The 27,787-nt window shown below is 43.9% G+C and overlaps 2 protein-coding genes across 2 annotated transcripts in view; one reads left to right on the top strand and one right to left on the bottom strand.

Moving 5' to 3' along the window:
• The first annotated feature begins 540 nt into the window (after positions 1-540).
• On the top strand, positions 541-6,969 carry LYSMD3 (LysM domain containing 3). The gene is given in 3 exon segments (XM_071581181.1): positions 541-1,475; positions 3,201-3,806; positions 3,808-6,969. Coding segments are annotated over 3 exon segments (915 nt in total). The 5' UTR covers positions 541-1,214; the 3' UTR covers positions 3,856-6,969.
• Positions 6,970-9,654: 2,685 nt separating this feature from the next.
• Positions 9,655-27,787, bottom strand: part of POLR3G (RNA polymerase III subunit G) — a 30,593-nt gene continuing 12,460 nt past the window's right edge. Inside the window, 7 exon segments of the mRNA XM_071581086.1 lie at positions 9,655-9,722; positions 9,725-9,740; positions 10,197-10,354; positions 11,145-11,183; positions 22,179-22,181; positions 22,247-22,297; positions 23,032-23,094. Coding sequence (XP_071437187.1) covers positions 9,655-9,722; positions 9,725-9,740; positions 10,197-10,354; positions 11,145-11,183; positions 22,179-22,181; positions 22,247-22,297; positions 23,032-23,094 — 398 coding nt within the window.

Genomic DNA, 27,787 nt, shown 5'->3' with positions numbered 1-27,787 from the left:
AACATGCAATCGTTTTTTATTACATATTTAGCTTAACCTTGGACCTGTCCGTTTTTGTAAGGAATGCTGTACTTGGTGTAATCAAAAACTTCCTTCTAATGCTGAGTTAGGAAAAATCCACAGTAGGTTTAATTTACTAGTTAGACTAGAAAGTCTATTTCCTCAGCACCCAAACAGCTGCTTCCAGTCTTTTACAGTGAAAATGACTTTAGCAGGGGAAGTTGAAATACCTACAGGGCTTAATAGACCGTTTCTCTCGTGAAAAACATACACCAACATGGGCTGCACGGCTGTACCTCGGCAGCCTAGTCCGGAGGCGACAGGTGAGGGGTAAAGAGAAGCTGCCTGGGACCTTCTGAGGGCGCAGCAGTGCAGGACTGAAAAGGTACAGAATGTGCGGGAGCTGCAAACACCAACAAGCAAAAACGGGGTCTCAGAAAGGTCGTCTGACTGGCCCAAATAAAATACATGGCGGCTTCGTACCCGAGCAGCCACCGTGCCTTCAGAAAAAGGATCAGCAAGAGCGATGTTAGTAAAAAGAAAACCCCACGGCAGGCCTGGCACACGGGCGGCTCTGGGGGAACGGGAGGTGGAAGCGCTTCCCCGCCCGGCAGCGCCGGGCCGCGGGACCGAGAGTGGCCCAGCGACGGCGCTCGCTGCGGCAGGGCCGGGTCGGGCGGCGGGGCCGGGTCGTCGGCGGGGCCGGGTCGGGTGGCGGGGCCGGGTCGGGTGGCGGGGCCGGGCTCTGGCAGGAGGGCCGGGCTCGTGCCCCCGCACGTCAGCCCCTGCGGGCCGCACGGCCGGGCCTGGCGGCGCCTCCCGCGCCCTCAGAGGGCGGCGCGGCCGGGTCGGCCCGGGACTGCAGACGTGGCGGAGACGCGGCCATTGCGGGCCGGGCCGGGCCGGGCCGTGCGGGGCGGGGGCAGCAGGACCGTGCAGGTCCGCGGGTCGCGCCGTGCGGGAGCAGAGCAGGGCGGAGTAGGGTCGTAGCAAGGCCGTTCAAGGCGGGCTGGGCGGGGCGCGGCGGGGCTAGCAGGGCCGGGTAAGGGCCAGGGCCAGGGGCGGGGGCAGCAGGGCCGCGGAGCGGGGCGCTGCCGCGCCCCGCCTTCCCTTTACCCTCCCCTGCTCGGGCGGCGAAGCCGGCGAACGCTGCGGAGGAGGTGGAGGGCGCCGCGGCTGTGGTGCCAGTGTCAGGGCCGGGCCGCCCGCGGAGCATGGCCGGCAGGGCCCCAGGCACCGTCCCGCTCGCGCCCGCCGTGGCGCAGCCGGCCTCCGGCGGCCACCTGTGTCCCCTAGGCAGCGCGGAGAGCGACGGCCCGGAGGAGGAGGGCGAGTTGTCGGAGCTGCGGCCGCGGGGCAGGGAGAAGGTCCGGCGCAGCGCTTCGAGGGACAGGCTGGATGACATCGTGCTGCTGACGAAGGACATCGGCGAGGGGGACACGCTGAACGCCATCGCGCTGCAGTTCTGCTGCTCGGTAAGGGCCGGGCCCGGCCGAGGGCGCCGCGGCCCCAGCAGGGGAAAATGACGTCAAAGTGCCCGTGTGGCAGCTCCCAGTATGGGGGCTTCTCCCTCTAAAGCTCATGGAAACGCAAGGAACAAGTGCGTGGCTTTGCTTGTGACGCTGTCTCTGAGACTATAGGTTACAGTCAAAGGTCGGCGCTCCCAGTGCCATCCCCGCTGTCAGACTGATGAGTGGGTCTGTTGCTGAACCATCGTAAGGGTTTGTGTGGAGCCCTAATTCCATTAAAGTGCGGGGGAAACTGTAGGCTTTTTGAACTCTGCTGAATTGTCTAAATATTTTAAGCCTGAAGATGTTGTGCCGTTGGGAGCCTTCTGCCCCTGTGCACTCTTTTTGGTGCTCACTCCTTCTAGCTCGGTTCTTACCTTAGTCTGGCGCATGTTCTGCCTACCCAGCAATTTTGGCTGCTCACCTACTAATTAAGGCAGTGCCGTCTATCATGGTTCATATTTCCAGTTTTAACATGAAATGAGCTGCGTGTGCTGGTGGGACTGACTGCTATGTGCGCAGATGCCAAAAGGTCAAATTCAAAAGCCATATTTGGATTTTGCTATCATCTAATTCTTCGAGCGGAAACAGAATTGGGGGCCTCCTGTTGTTAGCTTGAGTACTAAAGTCTTAACATAACTGTTGCCTAATCATGACAGACCTTAGCCTCATTAACCAATTCTGGGCCTCACAGCCCTCTGCAGTTGGGTATTTTGAGCAGGTTTCCTAGATCAGGCCTCAATAAGAGAGGAAAGATAACAGAGTCACGATGTTTCTTGGAAATTCAAGAGAATGTGGAAGAGCAATCCTAGGGTTTTAGGCAGAAAATACAACTTCCAATGTGGTGGAATCACTAACCACTGCATTTGGCAGACAGTGTGGGGCATGTAACAAATGTACTATCATAAAAACTGCAATACTTTTTCATGTTTCAAAGTTGATGTGAACTTGTGTACAGTGCATCTTAAAATGGGTGTAATTCCTGTGTGTATCACAGGTGTTGCCGAAGAGCACTGATTTGGAAGGACTTCATTATGGTGGAGTTAGTGGCTGTGCCTTCTGTGTTGAGGGAGTTACTGTGTCAGAATGAAGCCAATGATTATCCAAAGGCACCTTGCAGAGTAGGGATTAGATTTAAAATCTGAATTTATTGAGAGCAAAATGAGATTCATTTTTGAGCAAGAGTAGGGAAAGGGGAGGGCTGACTTGGGTAGCATGGAAGACAGTTCTAAGTAATAGTTCGTTTCTTCTTAGCTCCCAGAAGCAGCAAAAAGCACAGCTGTGTCTAGATAAATTGGAAGCTCATAATTTGTAATATTCCTTACTCAGAAGTTTTCAATTTAATTAGGAACTCAGTAATTTACATAATTTGAAAACACGGAGGTAAAGTCTCATTGATTTCACAGGCATAGTTGGCAGCTGATGGATGAACACATTAGGTAAATATGTATGTGTGAAGTGATTTTCAGTCTTCTTGTCTGAAGAGGTTGGTTACCTCATAATTAATTTCCTTCTTACTGTCAGATTTGGTCTTTGACCTCTTCTCACTTCATACCGCTTGAACGGGTATCGGCTTAAAAAAACAAAAGTAAAGCCTTAGAAAAGACTTGTGTTTCTTAAGGATATAGTATTTGTTGAGAGAGTTTTGTTTCAATGGGGCTATGATGTTTTAACTGTTGTTTCTGTTTTTAGGTTGCAGATATCAAGAGAGTTAACAATCTTATCAACGATCAAGATTTCTTTGCCCTGAGGTCTGTCAAAATTCCAGTGAAAAAGTTCAGTATCCTGACTGAAACACACGTCTCTCCAAAAGGACGACCAGTCCCTCGGCCTGCTCTCTGTTCCCCGGAAGTACAGGAAACTTTACTTTCTGATAAATTCTCTGCTAATGAGACTGCTGGCAACTTCTTAAAAGAAGTGGATCGAGATATAGAAGAAATAGTGAAGTGTAATGATACAAAGAGAGAGAATCTTAATGAAGTTGTTTCTGCTTTAGCTGCCCAACAGATCTGTTTTGAAACTGATGGTAAAACTAAAAAAAGCAAGGATCCTTACTATGGAGCAGACTGGGGTATAGGATGGTGGACAGCGGTAGTGATAATGTTGATTATTGGCATAGTAACTCCAGTTTTTTATCTCCTGTATTATGAAGTTCTAGTAAAAGCAGATGTCAGTCACCATTCTGCAATGGAATCCTCACATTTGTTTGTTACAGCAGTATCACGTCAGAAACAAATAGAAAATGGAATAAATCCAGTGAATATTATAAATGTTGATAATCAAGGAGACTTTCAGCATTAACAATGGAAAACCCCAAACAACTGTTATTCATAGACACATAACATAGCCTTAGGCAAAGGGGAAGCCACAGAATGCAAAAAAGTACCTGGAAAGCAGAGGAAACCAGTACTGCTGTGTGATTTGCCCTCATGGGCAGTGTTCCACTATAGGGCTGTTTCTGGGGATCACCTAATCTCTGAATATGCCAGAGACAGGCAGTTTGCAAGATTGGGATATAAATTAAAGTGGTCTCTGAAGCTTTGCACTTTTTTCTATTTTGATAGACATATGTTTTTTAATTAATGATGAGGTGAAAAAATGTAGTTTGAACTAACACATGAGGAGCCTCACTGTGTTTTACAGCCCAGAAATGGGCATATGGGGATATCTAACTTTCAAACATCTGGAAGTATTTATAGAATTCATAGTACACTTGACATTTTAATATCAGGTTTACAGTTATCAGATAAACTGCTGTTCTCATAATTTCATCTTCCTTAAAGAATAAGATTTTTTAAAAAAACACAAATAATTGCCACTATGAAGTTCTTTTTTGCAAATGACTTTTATAGAGGCAGTAGCAAATACTTAAGCTGGAATCTTTAATTCTCGTGCCTGTGGTCAGCCTATTCTTTTATACTTTACAGTGTAGGCAGTAGGATAATTTGTTGTTTTCTTTGTGCATGATGGCTGTGTCTCAACACAGTGCAGTTCAGAGTCTTCCTGAAACTTCATATCCTTCTGTAATACCCTACTGAAAACTGGACTGCATTCTCATCTGGTCAGCTGTGTGTAGAATGAAAGAAGTGCAGAGGTGTGACACGTTGCTCTGACTGCTCCAGTAGTTTTTATTTTATGCTAATGAATTTGGTTTTTCCCCTCTAGTCAGTCCCAGTTCAGGACCAACTCATTCTTCAGACACTGTCATGTAGCTACTGGGTATGTTAGTGGTCTTCTGCCCATGAACCTCAAACACTTTGTCATGAAATCTGCTAGAAAACTTCAAATGATATTAATGCCTGCTAGCAAACTGCAGCAGTAAAAACAAGTTGCAGCTTCAGACTTCTTTACAAAGTAGTGTATTTATCAACCACTCTTTTCTTGAATGTTTCACTTGGAGTTTCATGATCAGCTTTGGTTTTCCCCTCTTTTTCTTCCCCATCTGAAAATGCTACAAGATAAAAACAGACCAACAACAAACAAAATAAAACACCACAACTCTGGACTCTTCCTACAGAAAGAAGGAGGTGCTTGTGTACTCAGCATATTTTTAAATAAAAACTGAGATGGTGCCTGTAATTTTTTGTTGTGTTTACCTTGTGTAGCAAGAATTCCATTGCCCTGCTCAAAATACTACTTATTACCAAAGCCCATGATAACTAATTTGATTAGGACTTACAAAGAGGGAAGTGGAAAAACAATCAGTATCCTTTAAACTACTATTGTAAGCTTTCCATTGAGTATCTTAGCTAAGTATATGTAGTATAAAAAATCTGGTAAAGTGAATGTTTCCTTCCTATTGAGGTATTCCAAAGGGCTTTATGAGGTTCTTAGAGTAAAGACTTAGGCTCCATCTATTCTTAGGGTGCCCCAAGAAGTGGGGCAGAGAGTCTTCACTAGCATGGCAAGTGTATGAACATGAATTGTCTAACTGGTGTCACACTGAAAGTGAGGGCAGGCCAAACCTTGAAGGAAAATGGTGTACAGTTAGGTAAGTGAACCTGTGGCTTTGATTCCTTTGTTCAAAGGGACAGCAGTGGAGATGGTGAGCCTCCTCATAGTCTCCACATCAGAAAAGGGATTACAAACAGGCATGAGTTTAATGGCTCACATAACCCTTGTTTTCATAGGTCTTTTAAAATAATAGTTATTTGCATGATGACAGTATGCCAGTAATAAACCCACAAACACTGAGGTACCAGTTCTAGGTAATGCTATATGAAAAAATGCATCCCCAAATACTTCATGGTGGCTAAAGTGATACAGCTTCTATGGTTAAAGCTTTAAAAGGACTTGCTTCAATCCAGATGGGAGAACTTTGGCACATGAAGACAAATGCTTTCTGTATGGGATGAAATTTAGTATATAACATGTCAGGTTTTTTGCTGAAAGCTTACTTAACTAGTTTGCTTTTACTCCCATCGTTCTGTTTCTGAAATCTTAACAGTTCTAATACTTTATTCTTCCATTTCTTACAAATTTGTCAAAGAACATTTAATTCACTGTTGTGATGATGCAACGTACCTGCACATACCTGAACTGATGGGTATTAAATTGTCATTGGTGCTGAGGTGAAATTAACTTCAGTTGTGGTTTGACTAGGTCAGGAGGGTCTCTGTTGATGTATGGATACAAAGTCTATGGTTAACTGATGCTTTTTGTTATGTGCTGGTGCAGATGAAGCGATACCTGCTGTATCCCAGAGTTCGGGCTTTTAATGGTGGAAGGCCTGTGGCTTACTGTCAGGGAGTTAAGGGTGATGGCCCTTGATTTATGTTGGGATAAGTAGTCATTGGAAGAACAAAAAGGGACAGCTGTTACATTCTAACCAAAAGCCTGGCTAATTTTTACAAATGTATTACATAGTGTGTTTTATCCAGCACATTTTAATTAGAGAGTTAACTTTATCAGAAGATGCACTAGGTCTCTTTGCAAGATTGTAGGACTCCTGGTCCTGGTAATCTGTAAAAGCGTCAACTGGCATGGCTTTCTGCTGGGATGCAGGGGTTTTTACTGATTTTTTCCAAAGTACAACATGACTGGCAATGCATCATCCCATGTTGGCCCTGAATAAACAAGGTAATTGCTCTGTAGGAAACTTAAATCTGATTTAAGTTAAAATCTGTAAAGTTATTCTTAACTGACTTGTTACAAGTAAAACACAAAAGAGCTGAGTTGTAAATCACCTTTTGGATTAATTGCAACACGTTGGTCAGGAAGTTGGTTTTAATGTTAAGTGCATATTGCACTGTTGGATCATATAAAATGTAACTGTTTTAAATCTGCTATCCTTTGGAGTATGTTGTCACAAATAGTCTTTGTATAACTTTTATAAAGGCTGAAAGTACAACTTTGTAAAATGCTTCTGAATGAGGATGAAAGTCTTAAATACTTCTGCTCTTCTGCTTTTAGAGGAACATAAGTAATACATGTAAAATAAAAATTTTTATTTTAGACAGCAGTGAAAATGGTGCATATAATATATATTTTAACTGTTCATACTGTGCATGTTTTATTACGGGAGGCCACTACTTGTATTTGTTTTGGCCAATTTTTATGTATGATATAAAATAAAAATCCTTGGCCAGCAAGTATTTTGTTGGCAGTAGATGCATATAGCATTTACATCTAGCATTCCATAACTGCAGCCTTAATCCTTTATCCTGTTCATGCCTTGTAAACTTGGAACTTTTCTGCATAAGTTTCTGAGAACTTGTTAATTCCCAGAAGTAGGTATGAAAAATTAAGGTAGGGATCAGTGAAGTTCTTAGATGGGGGTATGACTACACACATTGAAAGCAATGTTCTTCTGCTATGCTATAAATACAGGACTTGAATATATGCCTGCCCAAATCTGAAGTTTGCTGAAAACCAAAGAACAGTTTTACCATCATGGTCTTGCAGTAACTTCTAGGCAATCAGAAAATCAGGTTCTAAAATTGCTGCAAGTGTTTCACCTCTGGAGAAGCACAATCTCACTGCTTTCAGAAGTTCCTTGGCACAAAGCTGTGCCCTTGCAGAACTTGGCCTGTTCCTAAAAAATGGCCCCATTTGCTATTGTTAAACTCATCCTAGAGGGTCTAGCCTAAGACTTTGCAGTTCCCTCTGGAGAACAGAGATGACTACAGTTTACCTTTTAAAGGTCTCAAAACAATCTGATATTTTTGCTAGAGTAACATTTCTCAATAGTGCAGTAGGGGGACACTGGTCTCGCCCATTACCAGTGTGATGAGTGGTCCTCTAGAATTACTTCTGCTGTAGAATAAGGTATTGTACTTGTTCAGGCAAGCCACAGCTGGCAAACAAATGATAACTCGTGCAGTAATTCTTTTACAGTGTTAGTTTTGTAGTTACGTCTTTGACAAAAGCATCTATTTGCATTCCTTGTGTAGGAGTCAGGGAGTCTTACTATTCACCTTGCATGGGGTAAACAGGCAGCAGAAGCAGTTATAATTATGGCAAGTGAATTTAATTTCCAACATGCTTGCCTCACCTCACATCTTCTGTTTTGTGTATCGCATGGACGAAGCAGCCACACCCAACTGCTGACATGTGATGTTAAAAAGAAAACAGAAAACTACTTCCTATGCGGTGCAACAGAATGTTTATTAAACATTTTTAGTCAAAGAACACTTCAAAATAAAAGTGGTATACCTCTGAGGTGTGACCTGCATAGCATTTTAATTTTATTTCCTTTACATGCGATACATATTTTATCAGAACACTTAAAAGCTGCACCTTAAGGACCAAATTTTTACTGCATACAGAAGTTCACAGAATAATGCAGAACTGTTTGAAAGTCACCAGTCAGGTGAAGTATTGCTTGACAGACATGCAGGGAAAACTTCTGTAGTGTCCTTTGCTGGTAAAGACTTGGTTTTGTTTAAAACTTTTTATTAGACTCGATAACAGCACTAGTTACCTGGAACATAAGGCTTTAAGAAACATGAAAAAAATCCAACCACCAACAAAAAACAACCCTGATCAACAGTAATGTAGTAACACTGACCAATAGTATTTTAGACCATCAAAAGACAACAGGACACAAGGAATGCATTGTCACTATATTCTTCAAGTATCTAAGTAATAATTTTTCAACAATTTAGCTGTTGGTTCTTAAATAAAATTGATGTTTCCAAACATTCTGGTTTTGTTATTTTCAGCATTCTTCCCTTGTTTTTCTAACAAAAATCTCATGCATAAAAATACTTCACCACATTCTTATATTTTTTGGTTTTATTTTCCATTGATTTGATGGCTGTTTCTGTCTTGTTTGTTCTGTAGGAAAGTAAACAAATGCGTGAACAATTACATAAGACACCTATCATGTGCTATGTCACTTAATAGCTCTGTCAGGTAAAGTTTGCAACAGGCAGAGAAACTGAGGCAAAGAACTAAAATTTTCACTAATTGGTGTAAACCAGGATTCTATAATTTCTTAAATTCTGTCATATATTCTTTATAAATCAAAGTCTCCTTAACTGTGACCTGTGCTGGTTCATAAAGGTAATGTAATACATTTTACCAAAGTGCTAAAGGCAATGTGTTTTCTAACTATAGTAATGGCTATTCAAATTACTGTCATGTTGTTTGTCTATATTACTAAGGTTCTTTCAAGTCAGTTTATAGTAAAGTGCTTAGGGATCAACTATTTTTAGTCACCTGAACTCAGAAGGTACGTACGTTTCTTCGGAGAAGTCAGCTGCCAAATGTGAGCAGTTTATGTCCTTGAAGGCCATCTCTCTCTTTTTTTTTATTTGCTGCAGTCATCAAGAATTTAATTATTTCTTTCAAGATTTCACTGCTGAGGCATAGAACTGACTAGTGCAAATGCTTAGGCACAATTTCAAGTAAAATGCATACATTCTTTTTCTGTGCAGAGGCAACACAATGCCATATAGCTTACTCCATCACTAGGCATCCCAGAGGACCTTAAAAAGGCGCATGTCTGCAAAAGACTTGTCAAAAGAACTAAACAAAGAATCCCATATCCTGTTTTACAGCATAGTACAATTAAACTCCAACATGGTTTTGGAGAGTCTGCTTAAAACCCAACAGAACTAAAGCATTAGGTCTCTTGATACTCAGCCACCTCCAGAATTCAAGTAGGGTAAGGCTTGAGCAGTGTAGCACCTAGCAACCACAATTAGTATGTTGCTTCATCCATATTGTCATCACTGACAGCACCAAAGTCATCTCCATCTTCAAAATAGAAGAAATGTAGTCGTTTTCCTAAATGAATGGAAAAAAGAAAATCTGTGGAGAAGACAATTTATAAAATAAATACACTTTAAATTGCACTTGAGTGCTCAAATTTCAAAACAGTAGTAGTTTTTTTATTTTCTTGGGAAACAGAAAGGAAAATACTATAATGAAGTTCTGATATCCGTGAAAGAAGAGGCATCAATGTTTTAGTGATGAAAGAGTTGATTTTTATGTATTGATTGTGGCAGGACACATTCCTGTGTGCAAGAGCTGTTTTTTCAGAGCTCTTTGTGTTAATAAGCCTAAACCACCCATTTAAATTAACTACAACAAAATATAGTTCAACAAAGATCATGAATGTAATAATGCCTCCCACAACAATCTCCCTTGGCATCAGAAAAGGTGGGGACTTTGGCTGCCAGCCCACACACTACTCAACGGGTGAGATGTGACTTTGTACAACTAGGAAAACTAACATTATACCTCTTCTTGTTCCTCTTCATCATATTCCTCTGGTTCTTCTGCTTTATCATCGTCACTTTCTTTGTCTTTTGTTCTGTCTTTCTCATCTTCAGATTTCTCTTCTTCATCATCCTTCTTTTCCAACTCCTGTCACAAGGCAATCTCCTTTACAAGCTAATCTTGTGTTACAGCAACAGCAAATCCTCCATACTACCAAAATATTAATCTGCAGTTACCAGAAAGACAGCATAACAATGCTGTGCAAATGTTTTCTGTTGACATTTAAACCAATATGATGTGAAAGTACAAGAACTTCATAAGGACTAACTTGGTCAAGCATCAGCCATTTTCCCATTACCATCCAGTGTTAGCATACATGACAGGAGAAGGCCATGTCATACTTGATAATACCACATACTGTATGTAATAATGTAACTGCACCGAGCAACTGATGGATCACCACAAGAAAAAATACAAAGCTGTTCCATCTTTAAGGTTCCGATTCCCACGTGATGACTAATTGCCTGAGAAACAGAGGTCATTTCCTAAGTTTCCCTTTCTGTACGTTTCTTCCCTCTCAACTTACTAAATTGTTCAAGTTCCAACATCAGTAGGTTGGTGAACCAGCAATAGCCTTAAAAGCTCTGGGACCAGTTCCTCCTTTGGGAAGCTCCAATAGTAGCTCTGCTGTTTACATTAGGCTGTATCGCCACCCAGAGAAGAGCAACTGGTTGTTGAGTTCAGGTACAAACAGGAACAGAGAGGTGTTTTTGCCACAGCCAGGCTCTGTCCTTGCCCTAACCCTTGTGCCAACACACTACAGAACAGCTGACCATCAAACTAACAAGGCAAGGCCAGAGAAAAGCCTGTTTTTGTTATTCCATTGGTACCAAAGAACATACTAGGTTTTGTTTTCCTTTCAGCAATATCTACTGTACAATTAGAAAGAGTATGTAATATTCCTCCTACTTGTAGGCTCATTTTTTTTTGCCTTTTTTGGTTTTGTACCTAGTGAAATAAAATACATCACTGTTATTTTTTAAATAGGGAAAACACAAATTCTCCTGTTTTACTGAGTCTTAAGAGCTTACAATCTTGTGTACACCAGGGAATCCCATACTGTCTGTATTAAAATAACCTTACACTTTGAGGTACATCATTCATAGTGATGTAATTGCCTGATTTATGTAAGACATGCCTAGAAGGCCAGTCTAAAATTCAGTTTGAACAAGCAGATGTCCAAAGGTTTGGCTAAAGTATGACCGTTAGCTTCACAAAATACTTGTCACCTACATACTCATAATATGTTAAGAAATGAGAACAAAATCTCACTTGTAATTTTTCATCATCCTGATGTTGTAGTTTGGGATTATTATGTAAATTGTCTCCCCTGCCACTAACTGCCCATGCCAGCAGTTAACAAAAGAAGTAGTTAACTGCTGATCACTTGGATGGGGGCAGGTTTGTCTCTTTTGTTTTTGGGGACATCTTTCCATTCTTAGCTCGGCACTCGGGAGCGGTGGCTGCCGAGGAGGGAAGCTGCTCTGCTGGCACTGCTGGGGCTTCTGGCTGAGACGCTGTTTTCCTCCTCACCGCGGCTGTTTCTCCTGGTTCCTGCATCTGGGGTCCCGACCTCTGTTCCAGCCTCATCACCGCCTGCACCGTCACGGCCTGCCCGCCCCGGCTGGGGCAGTGACCCGGGAGAGAGAGGTGTGCAGCTGCTTTTGCAGGACATGTGGTGGTTCCCCACTTTCAGCTTTCTTTTTCCTTCATCTGGGACAAGACACACAGAGTTCATCTGGGAGCTCACCACTCGTCTGTCTCGCTGGAGAGGGACTGGAAACTACTGGGAACTCACTCCGCAGCCAGCCGGACTGTGACATTTGACACTGCTTAAGTATAACTTTCCTCCTGGAGGAAAACCTGCTGGGTTTTGTTGTTGTTTTTTTTTTCTTTCTCTTGTGATGTTGGGGAAGTGGTTTGCACTAGTCTGTTTATATATAGCAGTTAAGAACAGTTATCCTTCTTGTATTAAATTCCTTTTTTCCCTTAAATTTTATGAAGAGTGGCGTGATTATTGTGCAGAAGGCCCCCTCCCCCGCTTGTGGGTAAACATTTTGGGTTTTTTCCCCTCAAACCAAGACATATTTTTGGCGCCCAACGTTTGGGGCTTGTAAACAAAGAAGGAAAACTGCTCTTGTGGCACCATGTGGGTATTGAGTTTAGGGTTCATCAGGACCATCCTCTATAATATATTGGCTTTTGGTTGGTAAAAATTTATGCCAAAAGGAGTGGCAGGTTTAAGTCTTATCAACAAATCAATGAGTAGAACTCAAATAGCCGCAATTATTATTGAGTTCTTACTCTGGATTTATGGTGCTATGAATTCAATGCCTGTGGGTGTCATTTGGGTGGTGCTGTCAAGGCTGTTTTCCTGCCATAACCTAAGCTGCTACCCCTGGGGATTTAGTAATAATAGTACTGACCCTTGGGAAGGAACAAAGGGGAATCTTTTCTCCCAACCCTTCGTCCATTCCCCATTCAAGTCTGCTACAACGGCTTTTGAGATGTTTAAATTCTCCCTGGATGCCAGAGATATCTTGCACTTTATGGTTTTTCTGCAAGGTTGTATCCCTGCGGCCTACAGTATGTTTGAAGGTAGGGCCAGGGTTTTTCGAGAACGCATTCAGAAGCCTAGCCCAGTGAAGGGGGAAAAGGAAGAGAATAAAACTCCTGATGTCACAGTGAAGAGGGACAAGGAAGAGGGTAAAACCCCTGACGTTACAGTGAAGAGGGAGAAGGAAGAGGGTAAAACCCCTGACGGTACAGTGATGCAGGACGAGGCTAAAAAAGGGGAAGAGGGTAAAACCTCTGATGTTACAGTGATGCAGGACGAGGCTAAACCAGGGGGACAGTCCAAGCCTATGGAAGTAGCCCCTATCCAGAAAAGGAAATATAAGACCAAACCAGCCCATCCAGCGGATGATGAGCGGGCTGCTGCACCTTCACAGCAAGCAGACCCAGAGCCTGAGATCATCACTGAGTCATTGTTATTTGATAACCTCTGTGGTTTGCGGAAAGACATTGCTCGACACCCGGGTGAGCCCACCCTGACTTGGTTGATCCGAGTTTGGGACCTTATTGGTGAAACCTTACAACTGGATGGTGCTGAAGCCAGGTTTTTGGGGGCTCTGGCCCAGGATGTGGCTATTGAACAGGTGTTTGTGAGGGAATCAAAGCCCCTTTCACTCAGGGCACGACTTCTAATGAGTGTAAGAGAGAAGTTTGTTTATAGAGAAATCCTGCAGGAACATCACATTAAGAAGACTTGGAAGACGATGGAAGAAGGAATTTTACGTCTGAGGGAGATGGCAATGATGGAAGTGCTTTTTGGAAGGGGTGGGCAAACCAATAATGACCCTGACAAGGTCAGATGCACACCACATATGTGGTGGAACCTCTCACACTCGGGGCCAGCTGAATATACCGATTTCTTGGCATCCATGTACAGGGAAGAGAACCAAGAAACAGTGGGTGCTGTAGCAAATAAGCTGCAGATATATGAAGGCATGACCCACAGCCCAGTGCAGGCCTGTATTTCTGCTGTAGAGACATTGGTTGCAGAGGTAAAGAATGAGCAGAGGAAACTTAGAGAGGAGATTAGAGTGGAGATTAGAGACAGTCTCCAAGTGGCACCAGTGTGAATGAGAACCTCTGAAATCAGAGCCAGACGCCCCCCAACCAGAGGAAGTGGACAGACCTCACGAACTGAGATGTGGTACTTTTTGGCCAAACATGGAGAAGACATGGGACGGTGGGATGGGAAACCCACCCGTGCCCTTGCAGCCCGAGTACAAGAACTGAAGGGAGAATGGAAGAAGGTCAGTGAGAGTAAGTGCAGTCCCAGTTTCCCATGGGCAAGAATCTGACCCACAGGAGGGCACCTCCCAGGTGTACTCATTGAGAAAAGGTTCCGACTGTTACGACCAGGATCAGTGTTAGGGGGGCCCTGCCTCTAGCCAGGTGGAGGCACGGGACAATCGTGTCTATTGGACTGTGTGGATTCGATGGCCTGGTACATCAGACAAACAAAGGTATAAGGCTTTGGTTGATACCAGCGCTCAATGCACATTAATGCCATCAGGACATGTGGGCTCAGAAACTATTTCTATTTCTGGGGTGACAGGGGGATCTCAAGAGTTGACTGTGCTAGAAGCTGAAGTGAGCTTGACAGGGAGAGATTGGCAGAAACACCCTATTGTGACTGGTCCAGCCCCCCCATGTATCCTGGGCATTGACGACCTCAGGAATGGATATTTTAAGGACCCAAAGCGGCATAGATCGGCTTTTGGAATAGCCACTGTATAGACAGAAGGGATTGAACAATTGAACTCATTGCCAGGTCTCTCAGAAAGTCCTTCTGCTGTCGGACTGTTGAAAGTTGAGGAACAGCAGGTGCCAGTCGCCACCACAACAGTGCACCGTCGGCAATACCGAACTAACCGCAATGCTGTGATTCCCATCCACAAGATGATCCGTGAACTGGAAAGCCAAGGGGTGGTCAGCAAAACCCACTCACCCTTCAACAGCCCCATCTGGCCTGTGCATAAGTCTGATGGAGAATGGAGATTGACCGTGGACTATTGTGGCTTGAATGAAGTTACCCCACAGCTGAGTGCCGCTGTGCCGGACATGCTGGAGCTCCAGTATGAGCTGGAGTCCAAGGCAGCAAAGTGGTATGCCACTATTGACATTGCTAATGCATTCTTCTCCATTCCTCTGGCACCAGAGTGCAGGCCACACTTTGCTTTCACCTGGAGGGGCATGCAGTACACCTGGAACCAATTGCCCCAGGGGTGGAAACACAGTCCCACTATCTGTCATGGACTGATCCAGACTGCACTGGAGAAGGGTGAGACTCCAGAACACCTGCAATACATTGATGACATCATCGTGTGAGGGGACACAGCAGAAGAGGTTTTTCAGAAAGGAGAGAAAATCATCCAGATTTTTCTGGGAGCTGGCTTTGCCATCAAACGAAGTAAGGTTAAGGGACCAGCCCAAGAGATCCAGTTCCTGGGAGTGAAGTGGCAGGAATGGATGGCGTCAGATTCCAACAGAAGTCATCAATAAGATCACAGCAATGTCTCCACCTACCAGCAAAAAGGAAACACAAGCCTTTCTGGGTGCCATAGGGTTCTGGAGGATGCGTATCCCAGCATACAGTCAGATTGTAAGCCCTCTCTACTTGGTAACCCATAAGAAGAATGATTTCCACTGGGGCCCTGAGCAGCAACAAGCCTTTGACCAGATCAAGCATGAGATTGCTCAGGCTGTAGCCCTTGGACCAGTCAGGACAGGACCAGACATACAGAACATGCTCTACTCCGCCGCCGGGAATAATGGCCTGTCTTGGAGCCTTTGGCAAAAGGTGCCTGGTGAGACTCAAGGCCGACCACTTGGATTCTGGAGCCGAGGCTGCAGAGGATCTGAAGCCAACTACACCCCAACAGAGAAAGAGATCCTAGCCGCCTATGAAGGAGTTCAAGCTGCCTCAGAGGTGATTGGCACGGAAGCACAGCTCTTTCTGGCACCTCGACTACCAGTGTCGAAGTGGATGTTGTCAGGACAGGCTGCCTCTACACATCACGCCACTGATGCTACCTGGAGCAAGTGGATTGCCCTGATTACACAGCGTGCCCGTATAGGAAAATCAAATCGCCCTGGGATCCTGGAAATCATCACAAACTGGCCTGAAGGTGAAAATTTTGGTTTAGCAGATGAAGAGGAAGAGCAGGTGACACGTGGGGAAGAAGCTCCACCATACAATTAATTGCCAAAAGAGGAAATACGCTACGCCCTCTTCACCAATGGCTCCTGTCGCATTGTAGGGACTAATCGCAAATGGAAAGCAGCTGTATGGAGTCCCACACGACAAGTTGCAGAAGCTACTGAAGGAGAAGGTGGGTCGAGTCAGTTTGCAGAGCTTAAAGCCGTGCAGTTGGCCCTGGACATTGCTGAACAAGAGAAATAGCCAAAGCTTTACCTCTACACTGACTCATGGATGGTGGCCAATGCTCTCTGGGGATGGTTAGACCGATGGAAGAAAACCAGTTGGAAACGCAGAGGGAAACCCATTTGGGCTGCCGATATATGGCAAGACATTGCCACCTGAGTAGAGAAGCTGATTGTGAGAGTCCGCCACGTAGACGCACATGTGCCCAAAAATCGAGCCAATGAGGAACATTGCAACAACCAACAGGCAGACCGAGCTGCTCAAGTGAAAGTATCACAGACAGATCTGGACTGGCAGCACAAGGGAGAGCTGTTCTTGGCTCGATGGGCCCATGATGCCTCGGGCCATCAGGGCAGAGATGCCACTTATAAATGGGCACGAGACCGAGGGGTGGATTTAACCATGGACATTATCTCTCAGGTTATCCATGACTGCGAGACATGTGCTGCCATTAAACAGGCTAAGAGAGTGAAGCCCCTGTGGTATGGTGGACGCTGGGATAAGTACGGGGAGGCCTGGCAGGTTGACTACATCACACTGCCACAGACCCGCCAAGGCAAGCGCTATGTGCTCACCATGGTGGAAGCAACCACAGGGTGGTTGGAGACACACCCAGTGCCTCACGCCACTGTCTGGACCACCATCCTAGGCCTGGAAAAACAAGTCCTATGGCGACGTGGCACCCCAGAGCGAACTGAGTCAGATAATGAAACTCATTTCAAGAACAGCTTAGTTGCTACCTGGGCGAGAGAGCACGGCATTGAATGTGTGTATCATATCCCCTACCATGCACCAGCTGCCGGGAAAGTTGAATGGTGTAATGGACTGTTGAAAACCACTTTGAAGGCATTGGGTGGAGGGACTTTCAAACACTGGGATCAACACTTACCGAAGGCTACATGGCTAGTCAACACTAGAGGCTCTGTCAATCAAGCCAGTCCTGCCCAATCAGAACCCCTTCACACTGTAGATGGAGACAAAGTCCCCATAATACACCTGAGAGTTATGCTAGGGAAAACAGTCTGGATCAACCCTGCCTCAGGCAAAGGCAAACCCATTCGTGGGGTTGTCTTTGCTCAAGGATCTGGTTCCACCTGGTGGGTGATGCGGGAAGATGGAGATACAAGTTGTATACCTCAAGGGGAACTTATCTCTGGGTAAACGACTCATATTACTGTATTTGTAAACATTTAAATATTTGAAAGAAAATTTAAGTTTAATGTAGAGTATTGGCATGGAAGAGAATTTAGGGGTGGATAATGTTGTAGTTTGGGATTATTATGTAAATTGTCTCCCCTGCCACTAACTGCCCATGCCAGCAGTTAACAAAAGAAGTAGTTAACTGCTGATCACTTGGATGGGGGCAGGTTTGTCTCTTTTGTTTTTGGGGACATCTTTCCATTCTTAGCTCGGCACTCGGGAGCGGTGGCTGCCGAGGAGGGAAGCTGCTCTGCTGGCACTGCTGGGGCTTCTGGCTGAGACGCTGTTTTCCTCCTCACCGCGGCTGTTTCTCCTGGTTCCTGCATCTGGGGTCCCGGCCTCTGTTCCAGCCTCACCACCGCCTGCACCGTCATGGCCTGCCCACCCCGGCTGGGGCAGTGACCCGGGAGAGAGAGGTGTGCAGCTGCTTTTGCAGGACATGTGGTGGTTCCCCACTTTCAGCTTTCTTTTTCCTTCATCTGGGACAAGACACACAGAGTTCATCTGGGAGCTCACCACTCGTCTGTCTCGTTGGAGAGGGACTGGGAACTACTGGAAACTCATTCCGCAGCCAGCCGGACTGTGACATTTGACACTGCTTAAGTATAACTTTCCTCCTGGAGGAAAACCTGCTGGATTTTGTTGTTGTTTTTTTTTTCTTTCTCTTGTGGTGTTGGGGAAGCGGTTTGCACTAGTCTGTTTATATATAGCAGTTAAGAACAGTTATCCTTGTATTAAATTCCTTTTTTTCCTTAAATTTTATGAAGAGTGGCGTGATTACTGTGGAGAAGGCCCCCTCCCCCGCTTGTGGGTAAACATTTTGGGTTTTTTCCCCTCAAACCAAGACACCTGGAAAGATAAAAACTCATTGTTTCTGTCCTAGTTCAGCAGGAGGGACCAGCTAACCCTGTGTGGGGTTGATCAAAGCTGTGTATTCTACCCCCTCTATTCATTCCCCAAGGTCAATGGGCCATTAGCAGCAGCTGCCCAGGGAGCCATTATCACTTCACACCCAGCCTGAGGGGGCGGAGCTGCTAATGGGCCATCAACAGCTCAACACCCCCTGGCTCCCAGAGTTAATCACCCATTGTGTGAGTCCCCGCCCAGGGGGAGGGACTGAGAGCTCCCTGATGGTACATAAGGGGTGGGTAAGAAGACCTCGGGAACCTCTTGTCGGATCCAGAGCAGCAGCAGGACCTTGACAGGAGGAGATCCCCGCTCTCGCCCAGACCACAGCCCTCGCCTGCACCAACAGGTTTTTCTTTTTCTTTTGCTCTGGACTTGGGGGAACCACAGGGGTCTCAGCACAAGGGCAAACAAACCCCCTTGGGTTTATGCCCCAGGACACTGGGTTATACTGCTGGGGTTTTGTGAGTTTAAAGCAATCTCCCTTGTGTGTCAGTGTTGTTATTGTAATATTATTATTAAATTTTAGGTCTGACTTATAATCTCTCTCGTGGTGAGTTCATTTCCCCTGCTGGTTCACCTTTAAACCAGCACAGTTTCTTATTCCTAGAACACAGTAATGACAGATGGGTGCTTCAGGTAAGTAGATTTAAGAAAAAGGCCCACAGCAGTTTACTAGCGGTAACACTGAACATATGGTTACTGTAGCTACATGGCTTTTAGATGCCACAGTTGGCTCTCATCTAATGAGTCCACCTAGTCCCATGATACATGAACACAATCCATATGAGGTTACTTTATAATTAACTATATGGTAGAGCAAAGGTCAAAACTATGATTCCATATACCCAGGTAAGAGCTACCTGAATTGCGGCACCTTAAATCAAAGTTTCCAAAATATCAGCCTAACACTAAAGGAAGCAGAACCCTGAGAACTGCTGAGAAAACAACTGTATTTTGTCAAAAGCATTTGTCATAGGTAACACTGAGTTTATTTCAGTGTTTTGCTTAGGAAAAAATTATGTGACTAAAGTACAGTACAGATGTTAAAAGTTCTAAAAAAAGGGTGGGGGAGGAATTTTTCTCTCTCTACCAACACAAAGGTTTGGGGAGTTGAAGCCCCAGGACTGAGAACAAAGGTGTGGTAATGACTCTAGATTCCAAATGAATGGTGGGGTGGAGGTGAGGAACAGACCCCCAGTGCCTGGGAGGTGGAGAAGCTTCTCCTGTGTGCTGGCTTCTGTTCATTTTCAGCAGCTGCTGTGCCTAGGAGCCACTGTTTGCTGGACTCGTGAAGGTGTTTGGAGGAAGCTGAGTTGGCCCAATTTCAGCCACCCACTGACCCCACCTCAGCTCTGATGTTCTGTGCTGCTCATCAGAGGGAGAAGCCTTGGATTTGTGCTACAGATCCCTTTCCTGAGCCAACTTTCCTCTGCAGAGGAGTGAGTACCACCACCACCAGCCTCTGTCCCCAGCTTCTTGTCCCTGACCGGAAGACAAAGAGAGGACTCTGCATTTGCCTGCCAGAGGGTTCCACTCCATCCTTTTTAATGGCTTTCATCTCCCATGTGAGTCATTTGGAGGAGGCAATACCTCACCCTCACCCTCATTTTCAATTTACTGGAGAAGTGTGACTTGTTTCTATACATTTTTCTGATTAAAACTCCTAAAGTTCAAAGCTGCGGTGATTCTGTGGGGGAGGCTCTTCTTTCCTAGTTCATATAAATATCTTAGTTTTCTTCCAAACTAAGACAACAGAGATGAGGGGAGTCAAGCTGCTTTGTAAAAACACAGGAACTTCATGAAACCAAACACATCCAGAATGAAGTAGGCTTTCAAGAAGAACAAGTGTAAAATGAATTTCAAAATTGTCCTCTCTGCACAAACTCCTGCATGTCTTTACAGATAATGTAGACAGAACAAACAGACATGGAAGATTTGTCCATCAGTACTGGATATCTTTGGCCCTTATAAAATTAGAGACCCTGACCCACCTTCGCTCCAAAATAGCTCCCTGTATCATATGGCACAGAGGTGCAAGGGACCACAATCTAATCTAATTTCCAAATACCCATTCTCAAAGCACTTGGGCTAAAGTGCATGTACCTGAGTGCTATATATATACATATACATATCAAGTACATGTACCTGAGTGCTATATATATACACATACATATATGTGTGTGTGTGTAAATATATATATATATATATGCATATTGCTGGCCTACAATATCAGCAGAACCCAGTCAACACTCTTTTTATGCTGCTGGGTATCAAGGATACTGTGTTTCACAGCCCAGGGTCAGTATGGGAAGGATGCGCAGAATTCTACCCGAAGTTTTGTCACGAAGAAGACAGGTGGTCAGATCTTGGGTTAAAACATTAATGAAAACTAGAAAGAGGGAGGGAGAGATGTGTAAAAATAAAGCTGTCCCTGTACATGCAACTGTGTAGTGATTGTAAATCACTCCTGCACATTACAAAGGGAGAATGATAGGAAGCCTGGTTGAATTTCTGTGCAAATTCTCTTGACTCGCTCATCTTTGTTCCACCATGGTTAAAATGTCACCTAAGTTAGCTGTCCTCAAAATAGAACAAAGATACATACCAGGAGACTATGTGTCACTGATCAGCTATGTACAAATGTCCTGAGTCACAGGACTTTTGTATGGCCTCTGTATCATAAGGATTTTCCAAAAACCACACAGATTTTGCTTTCAGGGGAACCTGTTTTTTTAATCCAATCCTATTCTGATGATCAGCTGACCTTTGTCATTACAGCCAAGTAGGCAAATGAGCTTTTAAGAGGGAACAGAGAAAATGGTGGTAAAGCAAGAGGAAAAATCCCACAGGGAACAGTTATTCTCTCTTAATCATAACATTATTTTAACAAGGAATAATAGTGATTTATTATTTCATTGGATCTTGAGAAGCTAACTGTTGTGCATGGGCTTATAAAAGCCAGTGGTTTCTTCTTAGAAAAAAAAAACAACAAAAAACCCCAAAAAATCTTTAGAGATTTTACAAATAAGTATTTGATTTTCAGTTTAATCTTACAGTCTACCTTTGGTAACATGCCTCTCAATGATGCTCTTAAAAGGAACAAAGCTTCCAGCTAAGCCAGTTTTTGTGACTACTGAACATTCCCATTTCTTTTTCTATTTTATCCTTGAAGTGAAAAATGGCACATGAGGGACTTGGACAAACAGAACAAGAAGGTAAACAATTATGTATAAAGACACAGCTAGATACAGGAGGCCAAGTGTTATATCACATAATCAGAACAACAGACTTCTACAGAGAACTTAAAATAAGTCATGCACACTAGAAAATACTTTGAAAAACAAATGATGCTGTGTAATAAAATCTTTTTTTCCTGTAAGAAAAGTCAATACCAGCTCCAACTGCTGTTGAAGGATCTGGTTCACAATTCTGCAGAAGAAAGCTGAAAATAAACAAAAAAAGGAAAACCAGGGAAAATAGAAAATAACCCACATTAAATCACATACAAAAGGCTTAAAAAATGAAAAACTCAACCAAATAAATAATTGAGAAATCAAAAATATAAAGGAAATCTGAACAGCCAGTTCGAATAGCAGGGTAAATGTTGACTAGAGATACAAGCTTTCAAAACAAAAAGGTTTGTGGTTTTGTTTTTTTTTTAATTTTTCACTGCTGCATATCTTGTATGCTAATATGGTACATCAATACAAAAGTCAGGAAAGGAAGATAAATATGTTCCAGTAAGTTAAAACATCCTAGAGAAGTAAAGCAAAAACCAAAAAAAGACAGGCAGATTAGTAAATTATTTAGAAAAACTCTACTCAAAAAACTTGATCAGTTGGAGTGACTAACATTTCTACAATATTTTTTTCTCTAACCAGCTCCAGTAAGTCTTCTGCCTCACAATTAATGTGTACTATTTGCTTCTTAAAAATATATAACATACCTTTTTTGGTTGTCTTCTTTGGTTTCATCTCTCTTGGAAGTCTTCTCCAGTCTGTACAGAAAATAGCTTTAATATAGAAAAATTATGATTTACAGCAATAATCCTCCCACTGCCACTCACCATGGAAAGGAAGGGGCTTCTGTTGTGCTTGCTCCTATACACATGCATACAGAAATGGTTTAGCACAGAACAGTTTTAGGGAATTCTGGCTGTAATTTAAACTGAGGAACTAGAGTCAGGACTGCCGTTTCATGCACATAATGACAACTGGCCTCTACCCCCAAAAGACAAAGTTCAGCCATGCCAGTGGCCCACAGGTCCTTCAATTCAGATTATGTAATGATGTTTTCAGTAGTGAGCTACACAGATATGGCTGAGGAAGGTTTATGTTATAAAAAACCCAGCTACTCATGACAGACATCAAGTTGGGTTATTTTTAGTAACATCAGTGTTTCCTCCCAGTTCAAAACTGGTATCTCTGTGGTGAGTAATGAAAAAGAAAAGATAGAGTGAGAGCTAAAGCTTGCATTTTTGCTGCAAATCAGTTGTTACAACTGAATGAGAAAATAAAATCAGATTTTTTATTTTCATTTTTTTCCCCCCAAAACAATGCTTGCCTTTATCTGAAAACATGCAAAGGACAATACCCTTCAACAAGGAATGCATGGCTTAGTAAGGATTTTCATACTTTTTTATTCCTTGAAAAATGATGAATCAAACACTTAAAAGAGCAGCATATTTCACAGGTTAATAAAAAATTACCCTTAGTGTATCTCAGATACTACCTGGAGTCCATGTTTCCTGTTCCTTTTCACTGTCCTGGGACTTTTGACTGTACCTCTCGATTGCTACAGAGAAGGATAGAATCATAGAATCATAGAATCGATTGGGTTGGAAAAGACCTCCAAGATCATCGAGTCCAACCCTTGGTCCAACTCTAGTCCATTTACCAGATCATGGCACTCAGCGCCACGTCCAATCTGCGTTTAAAAATCTCTAGGGATGGTGAATCCACCACCTCTCTGGGCAGCCCATTCCAATGCCTGATTACTCTCTCTGGAAAGAATTTTTTTCTGTTCTCCAACTTAAATTTCCCCTGGCAGAGCTTAAGCCCGTGCCCCCTTGTCCTATTGCTGAGTGCCTGGGAGAAGAGACCAGCCCCCACCTGGCTATGACTTCCCTTCAGGTAGTTATAGACAGTGATGAGGTCACCTCTGAGCCTCCTCTTCTCCAGGCTAAACAACCCCAGCTCCCTCAGCCTCTCCCCACAGGGCTTGTGCACCAGTCCCTTCACCAGCCTTGTTGCTCTTCTCTGGACTTGCTCCAGCACCTCAATATCCTTTCTGAACTGAGGGGCCCAGAACTGAACATAGTACTCAAGGTGTGGCCTCACCAACGCAGAGTACAGGGGAAGGATCACTGCCCTGGTCCTGCTGGCCACGCTATTTTTGATACAGGACAGGATCCCATTGGCCTTCATGGCCACCTGGGCACACTGTTGGCTCATGTTGAGCTTCCTGTCAATTAGTACTCCAAGGTCCCTTTTTGCCTGGCTGCTCTCCAGCCACTCTGTGCCCAGCCTGTAGCGCTGCAGGGGGTTGTTGTGGCCAAAGTGCAGGACCCGGCACTTGGCCTTATTGAACTTCATCCCACTAGAATCAGCCCATCTCTCAAGTCTCTCCAGATCCCTCTGCAGAGCCCTCCTGCCTTCCAGCAGGTCGACACTCCCTCCCAACATGGTGTCATCAGCAAATTTGCTGATGATGGACTCAATCCCCTCATCTAAATCATCAATAAAGATGTTAAACAGGACTGGACCCAACACAGACCCCTGGGGAACACCACTGGTGACTGGCCGCCAGCTGGATGCAGCTCCATTCACCAGCACTCTCTGGGCCCGACCCTCCAGCCAGCTCCTAATCCAGGAGAGGGTACACTTGTCCAGGCCATGGGCTACCAGCTTTTCCAGGAGTATATTATGGGAGACAGTGTCAAAGGCCTTGCTGAAGTCCAGATAGACCACATCCACAGCCTTCCCCTCATCCACCAGGTGGGTCACCTGATCGTAAAAAGAGATCAGATTGGTCAGACAGGACCTGCCCCTCCTAAACCCATGCTGGCTGGATCTAATCCTTTGTCCACCCTGAAGATGCTGTGTGATTGCACTCAGGATGAACTGCTCCATAACCCTGCCAGGCACGGAGGTCAGGCTGACAGGCCTGTAGTTGCCAGGGTCCTGCTTGCAGCCCTTTTTGTGGATTGGGGTGACATTGGCCAACCTCCAATCACCTGGGACCTTCCCAGGGAGCCAGGACTGTTGGAAGATGATGGAGAGCGGTTTGGCAAGCTCTTCTGTCAGCTCCCTCATCACCCTGGGATGGATCCCATCTGGTCCCATAGACTTGTTAGGATCCAGCTGGCTCAGTAAGTCAGTAACTATATCCTCCTGGAATACAGGAGGGCTATTCATCTCCCTCTCCCTGACTACCAGCTCCAGAGGCCAATTGTCTTGAGAGCCACCTGTCTTACTGGTTAAAACTGAGGCAAAGTAGGTGTTAAGTATCTCAGCCTTCTCCTCATCTTCCTTAACTATATTTCTCTTCAAGTCCAACAGAGAATGGAGGTTTTCCTTGCCCCTCCTTTTGTTATTAATGTATTTATAAAAGGCCTTTTTGTTATCCCTAACTGAAATAGCCAAATTTACTTCAAATTCCACTTTTCTTTCCGTAATGTTTTTCCTGCATGACCTAGCTCTATCTGTAAATTCTTCGTAAGTAGCCAGCCCTTTTTTCCATAGTCTGTAAACTTTCTTTTTATCCCTGATTTCTTGCAGAATCTCCCTATTTAACCAAGCTGGCCGTCTTCCCCTCCGGCTGGCCTTTCGGCACACTGGGACAGCCTGTTGCTGTGCATTCAAAATTTCCTTCTTAAAACATGTCCATCCCTCCTGGATCCCCTTGCCTTTAAGGGTTGTTTCCCAGGGTGTGCTCTGAATCAGTTCTTTGAATAGGCCAAAATCTGCTCTCCGGAAGTCCAAAGTAGAGGTTTTAATGGTGGCTCTCCTTACATCCCTGAGGACTGGAAATTCTATTATTTCATGGTCACTATGCCCCAGGCGGCCTCCAACCCCTACGTCATCTACCAGCCCCTCTCTGTTTGTAAACAGTAGGTCTAGCGGGACCTTACCCCTGGTAGGCTCATTTACCAGTTGAAGGAAATTGTCCTCTATACACTCCAGGAACCTCCTTGACTGCCTCTTCTCTGCAGGATGAAGCTCCCAGCAGGTATCTGGTAGGTTAAAGTCACCCACAAGAACAAGGGCTGGAGATTTTGAGTTCAGCTGATTAAAAGGCAATCTAGATACAGTCCTGGATATTTTCCTATAAGCAAACATACAGTGTATGTTTTTATTCCTACATTGAACACTTTCTTGTTGTCAAGCACTTTAAAAAACCCACAACAAAAAACCAAAAAAAGAACCTCCCAAAAAAACCAACAAACCACACTCTGAAATTATAATAATTTATGCTTTTATCCTTGAAAATCACGAAATCATTAAATGCACATTTAATCGGGGAAACTAGGCTGAAACATCAACTGTAACACTAACTCTTCTAGTCTTCAAGAGTTTCACAATCAAATCTGTGCTACAAAACCAGGCAGTGACATAGGACATCACTATGTTAACCATAAATAGTATCCAGAATTTCCAGGTCTCAAAAGGCTGTGTCTTGGTTTGGGAATCACCTCCCAGGCCTTTCTGCAATGGAAAATGAGGTTGCCCCAACTCAAGTGTAGCATCTTGCACTTGGTTTGTTAAACTTCACAAGATGCCCATGTGCCACTTGTTGAGCCTGTCTAGGTCCCTCAGGATGGCATTCTGTCCTCCTGGTATGTACACCAGGGAGAGAGAAGACACCTTAAATAAAGTTCAATTTTAAACTTAATTATGAGAAGGGTAAGCAGAAAACCTTCTTAAAATTGTACAACAAAGAGCCTGCATTTAAAATAACAATTCTCGAGGGGCATTCACAGATGCTGTAGGAAACTATCAGCAAAGAGGAAACGAAGCTAGCAGTTTTGATTTCAGCTCAAAGCTCTTTAGTGAAGAAATAATTGCTGATGCAATCAGTGCAAAAATACATTGACTGACTCAAAACTAATGACTTAATTCCAAGCTACTGCCAAGGTGGCAGTCACCCAGTCATAGCGGATCTACCTACAGGAAAAATATGAATGATTCATGACTTATGCACTGAGGAGAATAAAGAACTTTCTGTAGAATATACCAGTTACTCACTCAACATAAGCACTGAAATGAATGAATATGGCACACTAACATCAAAATTGCCAGGTAGCATTAGAGGTGGCTCTCACTTACTACCTGAATAATGAAAGAAAGTAAGATAGCTACATCCCAACTAATTACAATGTTTCCCTTCTTGCACTTTAAAGGACCATTTGGCTCACAGATGTGCTGAGGGTTTAAAAGAAGTTTTTCACTCTTATAGCAAAGTCAATTTATGCAGTGCCTGCCTACAGTCCCCTTCCTGCCTCCCTCTTAGTTCTACCAGATGTTTTGATGAAATAAAGGGTAGTAAATGGATGTAAACCACATAACAGAAAAGATCATTTGAAAATAGTCTGCTCTGGGGTATGGATGCAATTTTCCTAAAGCTAGGCCACTTCTGCCATGTAATGCAGTCCTAGAGACAAATGCACACGTGACTGAGATGAAGACAAGATTTTTGAACTGCAGACCACTGCTGATGTAATTATACCTCATCCCTCAGACACAGCATTTTATACAATTAAGGATTCAGTAAAAATTACCTCAACTTACCAACTTACCCTTGGGGAGATGATGATAACATTCAAAGCATTATTTGAGTCTGTCAAGGGGTCTATCTGCTTTCCCTGCAATTGCCAATTTTCATATTAAAAACCAGCCTTCAAAGCTGGCAGTTCTACTAAGGAATACACTCAGCAACAGAGAGAGATCTCTCCACTCAGAAAGAAGGTTCCAGAAACAAAGATGATTTTTATGTGAACAATAAGAATGATCACATAAGGCAAAGAGATAATATTTTCTCATAAAGCAGCTGCCTCCTTGGAAATAAACCTGACTGACTCTCAGGCATAGCAGTTTCCTGTTTTGTGCTCCTAAAGGAAACAGCAAACTTCAAACCTGACAAAGATCAAGAGCACAGCAAGCCTCTAGTTAGATGAGAATCCAAACATATTGAAATTTGTTTACTAAGAGGATGAAAGAGGAGATGTGATAAAAGAATAATCTGGAGTTCTTATGTCATCATAAAGGGATCTAGAAATAACTTTGGTTACTTAAGTCAGATGATATCTGTCTCTCCTAATCTACATAGATTCTCTGAGCCTGCTAATTTGAGGCCTATCTAAAACTAAAGCCCCAACTACCACACTGTCTTTGCCTTATAACCAGTTTTACCTGGCCATACTGTCATGGTCCACCCTGGGCAGTGCTTGTGGTGCACTAGAGCTGTGTCCCCACGGCTGCTGGGCTCA

The sequence above is a fragment of the Pithys albifrons genome, chromosome Z (assembly GCF_047495875.1).
Source record: "Pithys albifrons albifrons isolate INPA30051 chromosome Z, PitAlb_v1, whole genome shotgun sequence".
NCBI classification, from domain to species: Eukaryota; Metazoa; Chordata; class Aves; order Passeriformes; family Thamnophilidae; genus Pithys; species Pithys albifrons.
Note: the sequence above shows the minus strand (reverse complement) of the source record. Positions and strands in the feature narration are given on the sequence as shown.